At 31.8% G+C, this 13,942-nt stretch overlaps 1 protein-coding gene across 1 annotated transcript; it reads right to left on the reverse strand.

The window, feature by feature from the left end:
- Nucleotides 1–1,571: 1,571 nt before the first annotated feature.
- Nucleotides 1,572–13,713, reverse strand: LOC110995949 (glutamate--cysteine ligase regulatory subunit). Its single transcript, XM_022263397.2, has 6 exons — nt 13,285–13,713; nt 11,477–11,738; nt 7,791–7,931; nt 5,537–5,653; nt 4,948–5,133; nt 1,572–3,255 (listed from the first exon to the last, which is right to left on the reverse strand). Exons 1-6 carry the CDS (start codon nt 13,378–13,380, stop codon nt 3,101–3,103), a joined length of 957 nt encoding a protein of 318 aa, XP_022119089.1. The 5' UTR covers nt 13,381–13,713; the 3' UTR covers nt 1,572–3,100.
- Between the last annotated feature and the right edge of the window lie 229 nt (nt 13,714–13,942).

Consider the following 13,942-nt stretch of genomic DNA (forward strand, 5'->3'; position numbering starts at 1 on the left):
TTATATAGTATTTAGGAGAACGAGCCTTCGGGACGCCCGTAGGGGCTGTCATCACAGAAGATGGATACCTAGTACTGTAGTGGTATACTCTTTCTTTAAACTCATTACAGTCTACATAGTAGGTACACTTTGTAGAATACGCATAGGTGCCAAGCAAGTTGGAGATCGACAATTTTACAAGCCCTTCGCTGAATTTGGTCAAAATAAGAAGCTGAAGCACCGGCTATATTTTCAATTCCCACTTAGACGAAGTTTTGGTGACTAGAATTAAAAATTTCACAGTGCACTGTAGAATCAAGCATTTTTGCTTAGCGGGTAAATTCGATAAAATTTACTTACGAGTAGGTTTTGATTACAAGAAAGCTTAATCAGACAACGTAATAAAATGTGCATAAAAAGTTACAACCGGCAGGGTCGCCACGGATGGCAATATCCGTTTCCGCCTAACCCCTTTTTTCATTTTAATTCACAATTATAGATTTTCGCTCCGTTCATATGCCTTGTGATTGGAATATAAATTATTTAAAACGGATAGGTGATGGGGTGGTCCCGGGATTTATGAGATTTATGTAAATGCAGTAGCCGGTTGTAAAATTTAGAAAAACTTTACGGAACTGCAGCTGGCGACATTAGATTGTACTCTTTAAATAAAATTGATAAAAAAAATAAAAAACCATTTATTCATCTTGGTAACATAATGTACACTTATGAACGTCAAAAAAAGAAATTAAATGGATTTAAATACTTCTAATTTTACATTTACTGCCAGTTCTCAAATCAAGTGCGTAGAAGAGAAGAACTGGCAATAAACTCTATTGATATTTCTTAACACGTCCTTGTTGCTTAGTATTGCCTAGCATTACTATGTGTATATGTATGTTATCTATATGCAAGATTTATTCATTATAACTTTTATCTCCGCGATTAATTGTGTTAAAGTATTTTATTATGTAAATTTTTTAAAGTAAAATTTAGCCTTGAGTTGACAGTCATAAATACTCGTTGTATATTTTCGTTAAAACAATTTATAATTCTGTGTTCTATTGATTCGTGTTCACGTTGAATAAAAATATTTACATAATATTGGTCAACACAGACAGTGAATGCCAGCGCCATCTACATAGTTTTTGCATAAACATTAATTTTCAGTGCAGAAACTTTCATATTCCATCACTAGATGTCACTGCATCGGATAAAATAAATAATTTGTAAAGTATGTATTGTAAAGTGCACGTTAGACGCAACAAAATGTAATCTATTCGGAGAACCGTTGTGTGAATTACTAGAGTATCTATATGATTCTTTTTTGTGAATATATGTATGATTACTCTTTTTACACTTTAGTAAATTTATGGCCTTTAAATTTGTTGTCTATGAAAAACATGAAAACAACACCAATACTAGAAGCAACAATTTCCGTGATAAAAATGTTGTCACAGAGATAGCACAAAATGTTGCCTTTTAAACACTTGGTCTAATTCTATTTATAAGCCATTTCATGAAATTATAATTTCTACAGTTTCATAGTAAAATACTTTTAGAATTTAGGGGAATCAATAATAAAAAACCCATTAAAATTAAAATTTTATTTTTAAATTTGTATAACTTATTATAATAATAAAATGCATTTCATAACACAATTTATATAAATATATTTTTGAATTTTATCTGCACCATATACAATGTAAGTACAAGAATGTATCAACTTTATACTTTAATGTGGGATTTCGGTCATATATGGTGTACTGTTTTTTATAGAATGAAGGAATGTCCACACATTAAGTACTTTATGAACACGTACCAACTTGTCAAATTAGTAATTAGTACTGTCAAATAATTTGACGTTTGGATGACGTATTCTTCAAAAAATTGTCAATGGTATATTTTTCTAAAAAAAAATAATTTTTTTTTGTTTAGAAAAATATTCTTGTTGAATCCGCTTATTACTAATTTGTGACACCTTAAAATAAAGCAACAAATTAAAGTATGCGATGGACTATAAATATTTATTTAAATTAAGTATGGCTCCATATTACTAAAATTTTTGCGAGAGTACTTAGCGAAGTACGTGCCGAGCTTTGTCTAAAAAACCATATAAACATATAAGCATACAAATGTGGACTAAATGTACCCTGGTCGTTGCCATGGTTACGAATTTATTACCATATAAAAATGGAATCCATAGATAGTACAGGATATTAGTCTACATTTTAGGCGTATAACATTTTATTGGATATTCGAATATCACAAAAATTTCTTACATCTAATTTCCTTTTTATTTATAAAATTTAATAACTTAATACAATAATATAAACTGTATACTCAAATATAATTAAGTAACTGTATCACGTTATTTTAAAAAATTACTTATACTATAAACATTGTTTAAGTTAAGACAGAAGAAACTATCAATTTGGAGTTCATAAGTTGATTAAAACACAATTGTCCTGAAAAAACTGGAATAGTACTGTTTTGTATGTGTATACACAAAATATCAAACTGTACTGAAATTATAAAATTCTAAGACGACGATGATGCAATTTCATACCCAAATTGTCAGATTGTGCCCAAATTCATACAAATTTTGTACTCGAATTGATAAATTGTGCCCAAATTCATACGAATTTTGTAACCAAATTGTCAGATTGTGCCCAAATTTTGTACCCAAATTGTCAGATTGTGCCCAAACTCATAGAAATTTTGTACCCAAATCATCAGATTGTCCTCAATTTCATAAATAATTTACCCAAGTCGACATTGTGCCCAAATTCATATAAATTTGTACCCAGTCCTTAAATTTTTAGGCTCAGTTTACAATTACGAGCCGTAAATTTAGGAGCCCGATTTATTTACATAAGCTAAAATTGTACAAGTATATTCGTAAATCAGGTCCAGATGAATGTGGCACAATTTTAGTTCAGGCGCAATTATTAATATACAAAATCCAAGCAAAAAAGATCCTAAGGAGAGTCGAGACAGGGTTAAGTATGACTTCCATATGTCAAAATACGGGTGTCATACTTAGCGCTTGCCCTAAGACTATATCAAGCGATGAACTATAATTATACTAAATTTAAGTAATTTCTGGAATTTATGTTGTCTATTGTTTTCCTACAGTGGCCTTACAAACATATCCCTTAAGGGCAAGTACACCTCTACACTTTATGTGAACCTGGTACCTCGCGCACCAATCCAAGTTGTTGCAACCGATGCCTGCGTCTGAGAGGGTCTTCAGAGCTGCCACCGATAATAGATCTGGAATTATGAAACATACATTAAACATATTTCGTCATAGTTTAATTAATTTTTTAATGTTTTTATCTAGAATAGTTGGTGTGGGATTTTGGAATTCTATCGTATTAGTAATTACTGTTAAGATAGAAAAATGTAGTGATAAATAAATAAATATATAAATAAATAAATAAAAAAAGTTTATTGCCAGTTCTTCTCTTCCGTTCTACGCCCTTGATTTGAGAACTGGCAGTAAATGTAAAATTGAATTCATTAATTTTTTTTTTTGACGTTCATAAGTGTAAATTATGTTACCTATATATAAATGATTTTTGACTTTTACTTTGACCTTCAATTATAGAGTCAAAACCGTTGACGACATCGTTTAGGTATATACCGGTTATATTGACCAAAATTAAAGGTCCCGTCTGAATTCTATTGTAGTAGGTTCCTAATAACGTCATGGGCTGTAAGACTATCGGTTTTACGGTTTTTACGACCAAATATAATATAGAAAAAAATAAAAAAATAGCGAGCACTGGCACAAATGAATAATAGTCTATACTACACTACACGGTCAGCTGTTGCGAACTATATGCACACTCTCGATTAGGGCATCGAGCCCGGGTTTACCCGGGCCGTAAAAACCCGGGTTTTCCCGGTTCTGAGGATTACAAAAAAAACCGGGTTTCAATTTTTAAAACTCGGGTTTTCGGGTTTTTCGGGTTTTTTTTATACTTTTGTTTTTGTTGTTTAAAGCACTTTGAATGCAATAATAAGTAAATTGAATAAAAATTCGCTTTGATAAATTATTATTTATGACACAAAAAGTAGCTTTCTTGCTACGTTCCTACCCATAAACAAGACATGCAAGTTAAATGCGCGTCCATCTCAGGACATGAGAGGGGTGAAGTGTGGAGCAGTTGAGAGGGGAGGGTGTATCGTTGCGCGGGTGATGAATACCGGCGCCATTTGAGACTGATGCCAACCCAAGTATGCAGGTTATGGTGTCTCATATGGCTGCAGTTGATGGAATTTCTCTTAGAACGTTCTCAAAATCACAAGATTTAAAGTACCTTTCTGAAAAGACCGGCAACAAATTACCAACTACTGCTGATACCGTTCGCCACATAATTCTCAAAGACTTTGCTAAAAGGAAGCTAGAAATAATAAACGAGATAAAAATTATACTGTCAGATGAAAAGAAGTTTTCGATATCATTCGATGAATGGACATCTGTGAAAAATAGAAGATATATAGGGATCACTTTACTTTCACCAAATTTTGCAAGGGATAGCAGTTTTCGAAATCTAGGTCTCATACGCATTCACGGGTCCATGAATGCTTACAGTACATTACAATATGATTGAGGCCAAAAGATCGAAATGCTCGAAAAAACCGGTCTACCCGGGTTTTGATTACTCTTAGACCCGAAAACCCGGGTTTTCAGAATTGAACCGAGTTTCGATGCCCTACTCTCGATGCTAGAGGGCTCGCGAGTGCGTTGCCGGCCTTTTAAGAATGTGTACACTCTTTTCTTGAAGGACCCTAAGTCGAAATGTCATATTTGCCTTGGCTGCTATGACGAACGCCTTTCACTTTATCCCCACTCCGCGGGCGACCGTCACGCGACATGCGCCACACATACCAAAAATTTTGAGACTGTCACAAAAGTTTCACTTTAATAAATAATAAATGACACAGAGCTGTGGTTACCTGCAGGGTCAGCATGCGTTAAGAGCTGAACATCATTAGCCTTGCAGAACGTATGGAGACTGGGCGGCACCACGCAGCATGAGGCCAGGTTGATCTGAGCTATGGTGGGCTTCACAAAAGCCCACGCGTGGAGCTTGTACAGACATCCACCGCCCACGTCAGCGACTCCAAGTTGAAGGACACGGCCTGAAAATATGATAAAAAACTTCTTTATATATATGTAAAATAATTATTAACAAATCTTCTAAAAAATATTCCAAGTATTGAAATCGGCCGGTAACGCACTCACTAACAGGGTATCCATTGGTTGCGGCAGCTGCCTTTTATGGTTGTCTATAAGCTTATTTGCCATTCTATCATATATTTAATTTAATGTGTATTATATATGTATTTTATTTACTTATTATAATGACTATTTATGTATTAAATTAATTTATGTAAAATTTGCACGATTTTGATATGGCTGATTGTGCCAAGTTTATTTTCAAATAAACGATTTATTATTATTAAACAAAACCTGTCAAACATGGAAATTTATAATAAATTCATTACCGTTAAAATTTAATCAAATTAATTTCAATAATCCTACCATTTTTAACATAGTCTTCGAGTACAGCCCATAACGTCTTGATGCCAGGCAAGATGGCCTCGCATTTTCTTGCATCTGCATCGCTGTCTGCTTCTATTTCAGTGCTGGAATTGCGAACTGAAATTATGGAAAAAAACATTTATTACTATTTCAGATGTCATATCAGGATATGACCGGACTTTGTTTGCATGAAAATCACGAGAATCGTCGTATCTCCAATCGTGACTCGTGTATTTTCCGTATTCTTTTTTAATTAAAATTCATGGACATTAAGATAAGCTAGATTTTAGTTTTATTTAGATTTAGATTAATTTTGCTAATTTTACAATTTTTGTTTTATTTTTCATAATACACATTACTCTTACTATTTTTTTAAGCTAATGCATAGATTTCATCGCGGGCTTTGAGCGCGGCGACCGAATCATGAAATTCCGTAACGAAAATAAACCTAACACACGATGACGTAGTATACACAGGTGCGCCCAATACGCGTCAGAGCGGGACAAATCACATACTGCGTTTCACATCGATCTGGCGTGATCAGTGACGTAGCACATATGCGTTAGAGTGGGACAGAATGCATATTACGCATTCACATCTCTGACGAGATGTGATGTAGCGCAAGCGCGGCCAATAGAGCCTGTACGCGTTAGAGTGAGACAGACTATATAGACGTTTTAGTCTGAATCTGGTAGAGTGGTAAATTCAATTAATATCAAGGAAAAAAAACACTGCATTGATAAAAAATAAATAAATAAGTATATTTGCGTAAGTTGATAAAAAATGCTATGCAATACCGCAGCAGTCCAAGATGATGAATAATAGATGAGTTGGTCAATATAGCCGGAATGTTATTGGAAAAGATTTCGTCGTAAATGGTTTTGACTGTAATTGACAATCGTATTGATTTTGAGTTGGTTACGAATTCATTTACGTAAAACACTTTAATATTAGATCGAATATTTATATTTAAATTAGTTTCTCTTTGATTTACACCATCTTTGTAATAAAATAAATAATATAAATCTGTAGTTCGGACTGACAAATATTCGTTGGGGTACATAACACAGCATATAATAATTGTATGATTATTGGTCACATCATAAAGTGATAAAAGATCAGGCAAGATATATCCAATAAAAAATCATTAAGATAAATTGAAATAACGATGACTAGATAATTTTTTGTATGACTTGCGTTTTGTCATCGACGAGTATTTCAAGGATTCCAATTCAATATTTTAAAAATAGTATTTTATTTAAATTTTACTGGCTACTACGAACCTGTTCGAAGTAAACCCAGTGTTAAAAAATATATATTCCGAAAATAAGTATTTACAGATACGATTTATTACGGTTTTGTTATAGTTATGTCTCAGTTTTTAATCGCAATCACCTCTAGAAAAATATAGCTCGTAAAATAACTCGATAAACATATTGACATTTAAGCAATTATGAAAAAAGCTCGTTAAAGAGTTATTAACAAAAAACGTTAGTTATTAAAATCAATAAGATGAAAAAAAAAATTATAAACTTATTTTGTTAATAACAATTGCAATCTTTAACCTGCACTAAAATCCTTTTCAAAACATTGTTCTAGAGGTGATTCCATATAAATGTCATAGCTCATATTTTTAGAACCTTTATCTCTAGTTTTCACGTTTTTGAACTAGTTGACTAGACTAACAGTCAAGACGATTTACAAATTATATCAATAAAAACTACTTTACAGAAAAATACCTTAAAACAATTAAAACTCACTTACACTATTCAACACGTAGAACATTTTAAAACGAATTTCTATTACCGAATACAAAAATGTATATGAAAAAACATTAGATTATATTACTTATTCCAAATTTAATAAACTCGCTATAATATTAAATTTAAATTTAAAAAATATTAATAAATTTTAAATTACGAATAACAAAAATCAGATATTAAGTAATTTAATTCATATTCGAATATTGGAACACGTCCTGTATTAGAATGAGAATTCTCGTCAAGAACAGATTTTTTCGGCTATCAATGGAGCGACAATGTTCTAATTCGTTTATTACGTTGTTCGTACAATTTGCGATGGTTAAATGGTAAAAATGTTATATTGTATATTATGTCACTGGCCTTAGTATGTATATAATAAAATTATTTAAATATATTCGACGTCCTGGAGGACAGAAACACTGTCCAGTTTGTTTTTAAACCACACCAATTTCTATTTAAGATTACAATAAATAAATGTTTTAATAACTTACCAACAGTGCTTCCCAGGGAAATGGGTGATGCCTTCGTGAAGGTGGTCTTGATATTATCATCACGTTCGTCCTTGTGGAGGTGTTCAGGATTGTATGAAAGGATTACATTTTCAATGAGCTCGGTTTGGAGTGCTGTGAATACTGAAACAATGCATAATCCTGTGTTTAAAGTTGATTTGTTATTAGAGAACATTAGGAATTATTTTATTATGTTTTAAGTTTCAGTGGAAACTGCCATTTAGTTGTTGAAATGAAATCGTCTATTTGCTAAGATAGCGATACAATTAGATCGATTAATTATAGAAATCCGCATCATTAGCCATATGCAAATAGGCATGCAAATGTCATATACATTTTTTTAATGTCATATACATTTTTTTAATGTCATATTAATATATAATAAGAACATTAATATATATCAATCAATCAAAAAATATCTTTATTCACATAGGTAAACAAGTACACTTTTGAACGTCAAAAATTCAATTTTTAATTGTAAATTTACATTTACTACCAGTCAAAGGCATAAAGCGGGCAAGAAGAAGTGGCAAGAAACTTTCCGCCACTCTTTTCAATCGCCAATTTTTTAATACAAATTGTTTTAACTGGAGCAACTCAATTCCAAGGATTAGGATCATTTAAGTATTCGTCACATTTATAAAAGGCTTTATTAATTAATTTACTTTTAACGAGGGCTTTGATTTTATTTAGTGATAATTTTCTAATTTCGCTTGGGAGTTTTTTGAAAAAACTAATACAATTTCCATATAAGGAGTGGTTTATCTTCTGGAATCTGGAGCCTGGTTGGTCTTACACTCAAATTAGTTCTATTTCGCGTATTATACTGGTGAAAGTCACCATTTGTTTAAATTTTTTTGTACATAGTATAGTTACATAAATGAATAGTAAAGTAATTATAAGTTTATAATAATACATAACTTTAATCCGTTAAGTGTTTTCTTTACATAAATTAAATTTTTGGGTTTTAGTCATATAGTGTAAATCTAAAAAGTAGGCAGAAATATACCCTGTCTGAAGACGCCAGTAAGACATTATCCGCATTTAATCATAATCTCAAATCTAATAAACATTTACGTTGAATAATATTGTCAAGGACAACTTTATCGTTTCGTTAAGTCATGATATGTCAACATTTCCTACTCTTCAGTTTCTTAAACTAGTAATTTTAATCTAGATATGTTACGATAAGATTATTGTGCATATTCTTGAAATTAAATTAAATACGATAAAATTTGCTTAAATAATGTATCAGATATATTAACTACTACATGATCTAATAATCTTGTACTTAACACAGAGCGCCTAAAGAACTTTACGTTCTGTATTTGTTATTGTTTTGTATTGTATTTTACTAACGTTTTCCTTCACCGTAAGACCATATTGTGTTAAATGCGGGAATCGAACTTAAGACCGTCGTTCGTAAAAATAGTCTGGGATATTAATTGTAATATTTGTTAACGGTGAATTGTTGATAATAATTTGCTGACAAACAAATTTTGCAATATTCATGTCATTATTAAACATTGATAAAAATGTACAATTCATAAAAATCACTGATACGAAAAAAATCTTGATAAATTCTGATAATCTTCAAATATTAAATACTGAAATTTTTTTTGTAAGATTAACGTAAAAGTCATAGCTATTCTGCGATAAAATTCAAGTGAGATATTTATAAACATTGAATTATTTATATTTCGTTTCAATATTTAATATTAATCGTAACGTCGATAAATTCGATTATCTCAAGTACCCAAAGATAACAATTATGTTCTATAACCCCTACATAGGTCCTTGATATTTGGAGTATTAAAATATGGGCTTCTTGGTGACGCTTTCTCCAAGCAAATGATTTGAAAAATCTAACATTTTGTGGAGATGGTGAACAACCTACAGACGACCCTCGACTGTCGAACCACTGATTACCAGCCAAGGCCAGTACATAGTCAGCGATCAGACTGTATGATGATGGTATATTTTAGAATATAAAGAGAATTGATCGTAAGAATAAGAATATTATTTATTATTAAAATAATATAAACCCTTTCTTATAATAAGAAGAATCTTATATAGAAAAAAAACGTGGCTTCAGTGTGCGACTCACATCTTTGAGGTCGTAGGTTCGATCCCCGGCCGACCAATGGAGTTTCTGTCTATGTACGCATTTAACATTTGCTCGAACGGTGAAGGAATTGTAAGGAAACCACTTTGCCTTAGACATACAGTATGCTCATCACCTATTTGCCTATTATCATGAAACAGATATGCCGTCGCCCAGACAGAAAAATACCTTTAAAAGCCCGGCAACGTACCATCAAAAATGGTGTCTATGGGTTGCAATGACTGCCCTTTTTTTCAATAATATCTTTCCCTCGCAATATATTTATGAAAATATTATGTAAATATACAAAAATAGTGATAAGTTATCTAGAATAGAACATACGCACAATGTTAATACTCGGAACAAACGCAGGCTGCAATTTCCCCGTACTAGACTATGTTCAGTTAGTAATTATTTTTTTGCGAAACGGGACTTTTCTTTAATAAAATCCCAGAAGCTCTTTTATCTCTGCCTTTTAATAAATTTAAGAAATTCATTTAAGAAAAGCTCTTTAAAAAGGCTTACTATAAAGTTAACGATTATGTAGTTGATAAAAGTTCCTGGGACTAAGTAGTGCTTGGCAGACCACTTCTAATTAATATGTTTTAAAATATCGCAAAATGAATTGTTTGAATTAGTCATTTTAAATGATGATTTGCTTTTTTAAAGGAGATTGGCGATGGGTAGGGATGTCTACCGATTCAAATTGAATCACGTGGAATATACCTGTATCTTATATTCCATAATAATAATTTTTTTTTTGGGCCTCTCGCAGACTCGTTTGCCCCCCTATTATATAAAAAACTTAAAAAGGTTAAAACCTTTTTAAGGTTTTTTACGTCTTTTGCGTCACTGATTTTTTATATTAAAAGCTGTTTATAAATTTGTTCTAATAAATATATGTAAGACTCATTGGGTTTTATTTAATATTGCCTCTAGAATTTTGTTTAAACATTTCGAGACCAACGCGAGCGCTAGCCATGGTCACTTATTTGCCCAAGGTCAACGCGTGGTCATTTGTAGCAAAAAAAATTACACCATCATACTTTGAATATGTTTTGTGTATATCCCACACATCCACCACTTTAAATCTTTCCTCTATATTAAAACCTCTGCTAAAGGAAGAGATCGCTTATAATCGGCCGTAATAAAGCCGTCATTTTTACTCAGTGAATTCTATTTGTAAGTTTTTCTTCGACTTCAATGAAATAAATGTAGTATTAATAATTCAATTATAATTATTTCACTTTTACCATATCAATCAACTATGACCTTAGATTAGTAACAACTATAGATTTCATTTTTTGACAATTGACCATGAAACAGATACAGAAATCTGAGGCCCAGACATAGAAATGTTGTAGAAGATACAATTTATGATAGATGTCAAAATTTGAAGGTATTAACATCTAAGTTGTTTAATTGAGTCTTTCAAAGTTATACGAAAAAGTCAAGCTATCCATCACACCAAAAGCCAGCCTATTTCTGCATCACCTTTTTAATATTATTTTTTACTTTAATTATCGGCAACATAATATCTTCTTTTAAATTTGATAAAACTCACCGTTTTCTAGACATTCACAAAGCGCAGTTGGGCTATCTTCATTGATGAAAATTTTTACTCCTATCTTTAGATTTTTGCGGTCCTCTTCAGCCATCTTGATTTGGACATCATCATGTGGCCTGGTGATGTTGACTACCGCTTCAGAGGCCTTTGAGGTGGAGACCACCATGTAATGCTGTGAGGGTTCCGTTGTTCCATTCTGTATAGGCAGGCCGTTTTGTGTACCCCACTCTGAGAGTGTTAGTTTTATACTTTCCGACAGCTAAAAAACATTAACATCAGTTGAAAAGTGTGGGAGTTTGATTTAATTATTGATGATGAGATAAGATAGATAGATAAGTTTGCCATGACTAATCATGGAAAACTGTGGTCAGCCTTCCATGTCCAATCAAGAAACACCACAAATAACAATTCAAATAATTGATAAGTAATTTTGCCTCTTCCTTGAACAACTTGTAAATTGTAAGTACTTAATGATGCCATACTATTAACATATATGTATGTATGTTGTGTGTGGTTGTTGTAACAACTTATAATCATTCTCAGTATCACTAAGTTTACAGTTTTAACCTGAATATGTTATGATTCATTTGATAAACAATTTACAGTTGGTGTTGGCCAGGGCAACCTTTAAGTGTTAGAAAAATTTGTATGTACTGTGTACTAGTACCACACATATAAAATCATTTAAACCATCAAATGTTATTAAGAACAAATGTAATAAGATTTGTTAACGGGTACAACATTATTTAGACAAAAATCCTTTTGGGTCAACATAACCATTAATAATGTTTCCTAGATGATGGATAAATGCAACTATATGTAACTATTATTCAAGGCCTATAATATACTATATAAGGTTATTAAACATGTGATAGATCTATATTATATTTATTTTTACAATATCTCCTGCAGACTTTTAAACATAGAATACTCCTTAAGATTACCTGTATCTGGGATGACATGTCTGATACAGATGTGTTTATTTATTTATATAATATACTATAAAGGAGTCATAGTGTAGATTGAAATATGTATTTTGTTATAATGAAGACTAAAAAAATGCTTAGCAACACAAAAGTAATCATAAAAAGTTTATTTGCTGAGTCATATTTGCTAAGTAATTGTGTCTCACCTACACCAGTAACTTATAAAATAAGTAACTTTAAGTCTCATTTGGAACCTAGAAATTACTTATCCGTTCATGTTTAATTAAGTTAAGTTAAAAATTTAATATTAATATTTGAAATAAATTGGTAGGTAATCAAGTAATTATAATTTGCAAGTAACATCCAATAACTCAATTCTGAAATGGTTGTTCTGCTGTTAAAAGTTGATGGCAAATGTTTAATGAAAGTAAGTAACCATATCTATGCTGAGCAAGAAGTATGCTTAATATTAGGCACCAGCAAGAAAAAAGGCAGATAATCGTGAAGTAACTAAAACAATTGATGCACTTAAATTGCCATGTAGGCTAAAACCATACATGTCACAAAAACTTAAAGCAATGAGTGGAGTCAACAAGCCCTACATTGGCATCCATGGGACGGTACCCTCGAGGATGCCGGCGTCGGCGTAAGTCCTGATGAAGCTGGCCGACGGAAATGGACCTCACCAACCCAAAAAAGAGAACTTTAAAGACAGTTGGAGGAGACCTGTCCTATAGGACTATGTCCGTTATAGGATTCCTATACATACAAACTAGAGTTAAGAATTTGTATAATAATTATTAAATTGTAACATTACTGCAATAGGCTATATTATAGTTATTACACTGAACGAATCTATTAGTAAATTATAAAACTAACCTCTTCAGTCACATTCTGTCCAGCTTTTTTCTTGATGTCGATTAAATTTAACACATTACCAGTGTTTATAGTAACTTTTGACGCACTTTTTAACATGTTTACCGATGTGAAGGTATGAAGGAATGTCTAGTCAATTTTTCTTAACAAGCAGCGAGCACCGCATACAGTAAACACTGATAAACTGAACTATTCGCTGTCGTTCCACTCTATATAGTATTTTTATTTAACAAAACCATAGAATTTGACCAATGAATTATCAGTCGTCAGCTGTTAGACTAAGCATGACGTAGTATTGTTACGAAATAGTGACTTGTAAATTTGTTGAACATACTTTGCTGTTAACTGATTTAACCAACATATAAATAGACGTTTGATTTTCTACATAGTTAAGTGAAAATATAATACTGAAAATTTGTCAACGGTAAATTAGTCATCTGCAGATTTTAAAATTTTCTTATTGACAAATAGGTGGCTGGCAGATTTTTAAAATAGAGGAGTATCACAGATATCTTATTACTTATGTACCAGAGAAGATTATTAGTCTCCTTAAGATTATATATGTGGTCGTCAGCATTCAAACCAATAGATTACCAGATTAGATAGAACTCGTACAAGATTTAAAACAACCACTAGATTGTTTTAAATCTTAAAAAATGTG

The sequence above is a fragment of the Pieris rapae genome, chromosome 20 (assembly GCF_905147795.1).
Source record: "Pieris rapae chromosome 20, ilPieRapa1.1, whole genome shotgun sequence".
NCBI lineage: Eukaryota > Metazoa > Arthropoda > Insecta > Lepidoptera > Pieridae > Pieris > Pieris rapae.

Excerpts from the sequence above, each read along its gene's own strand:
- LOC110995949 (XM_022263397.2), bottom strand. The coding sequence starts at position 13,380 with ATGTTAAAAAGTGCGTCAAAAGTTACTATAAACACTGGTAATGTGTTA. Across the intron at positions 5,134-5,536 it reads CGAAGACTATGTTAAAAATG|GCCGTGTCCTTCAACTTGGA; the intron begins GTAGGATTATTG and ends TCATATTTTCAG. Across the intron at positions 3,256-4,947 it reads AACGCATGCTGACCCTGCAG|ATCTATTATCGGTGGCAGCT; the intron begins GTAACCACAGCT and ends TCATAATTCCAG.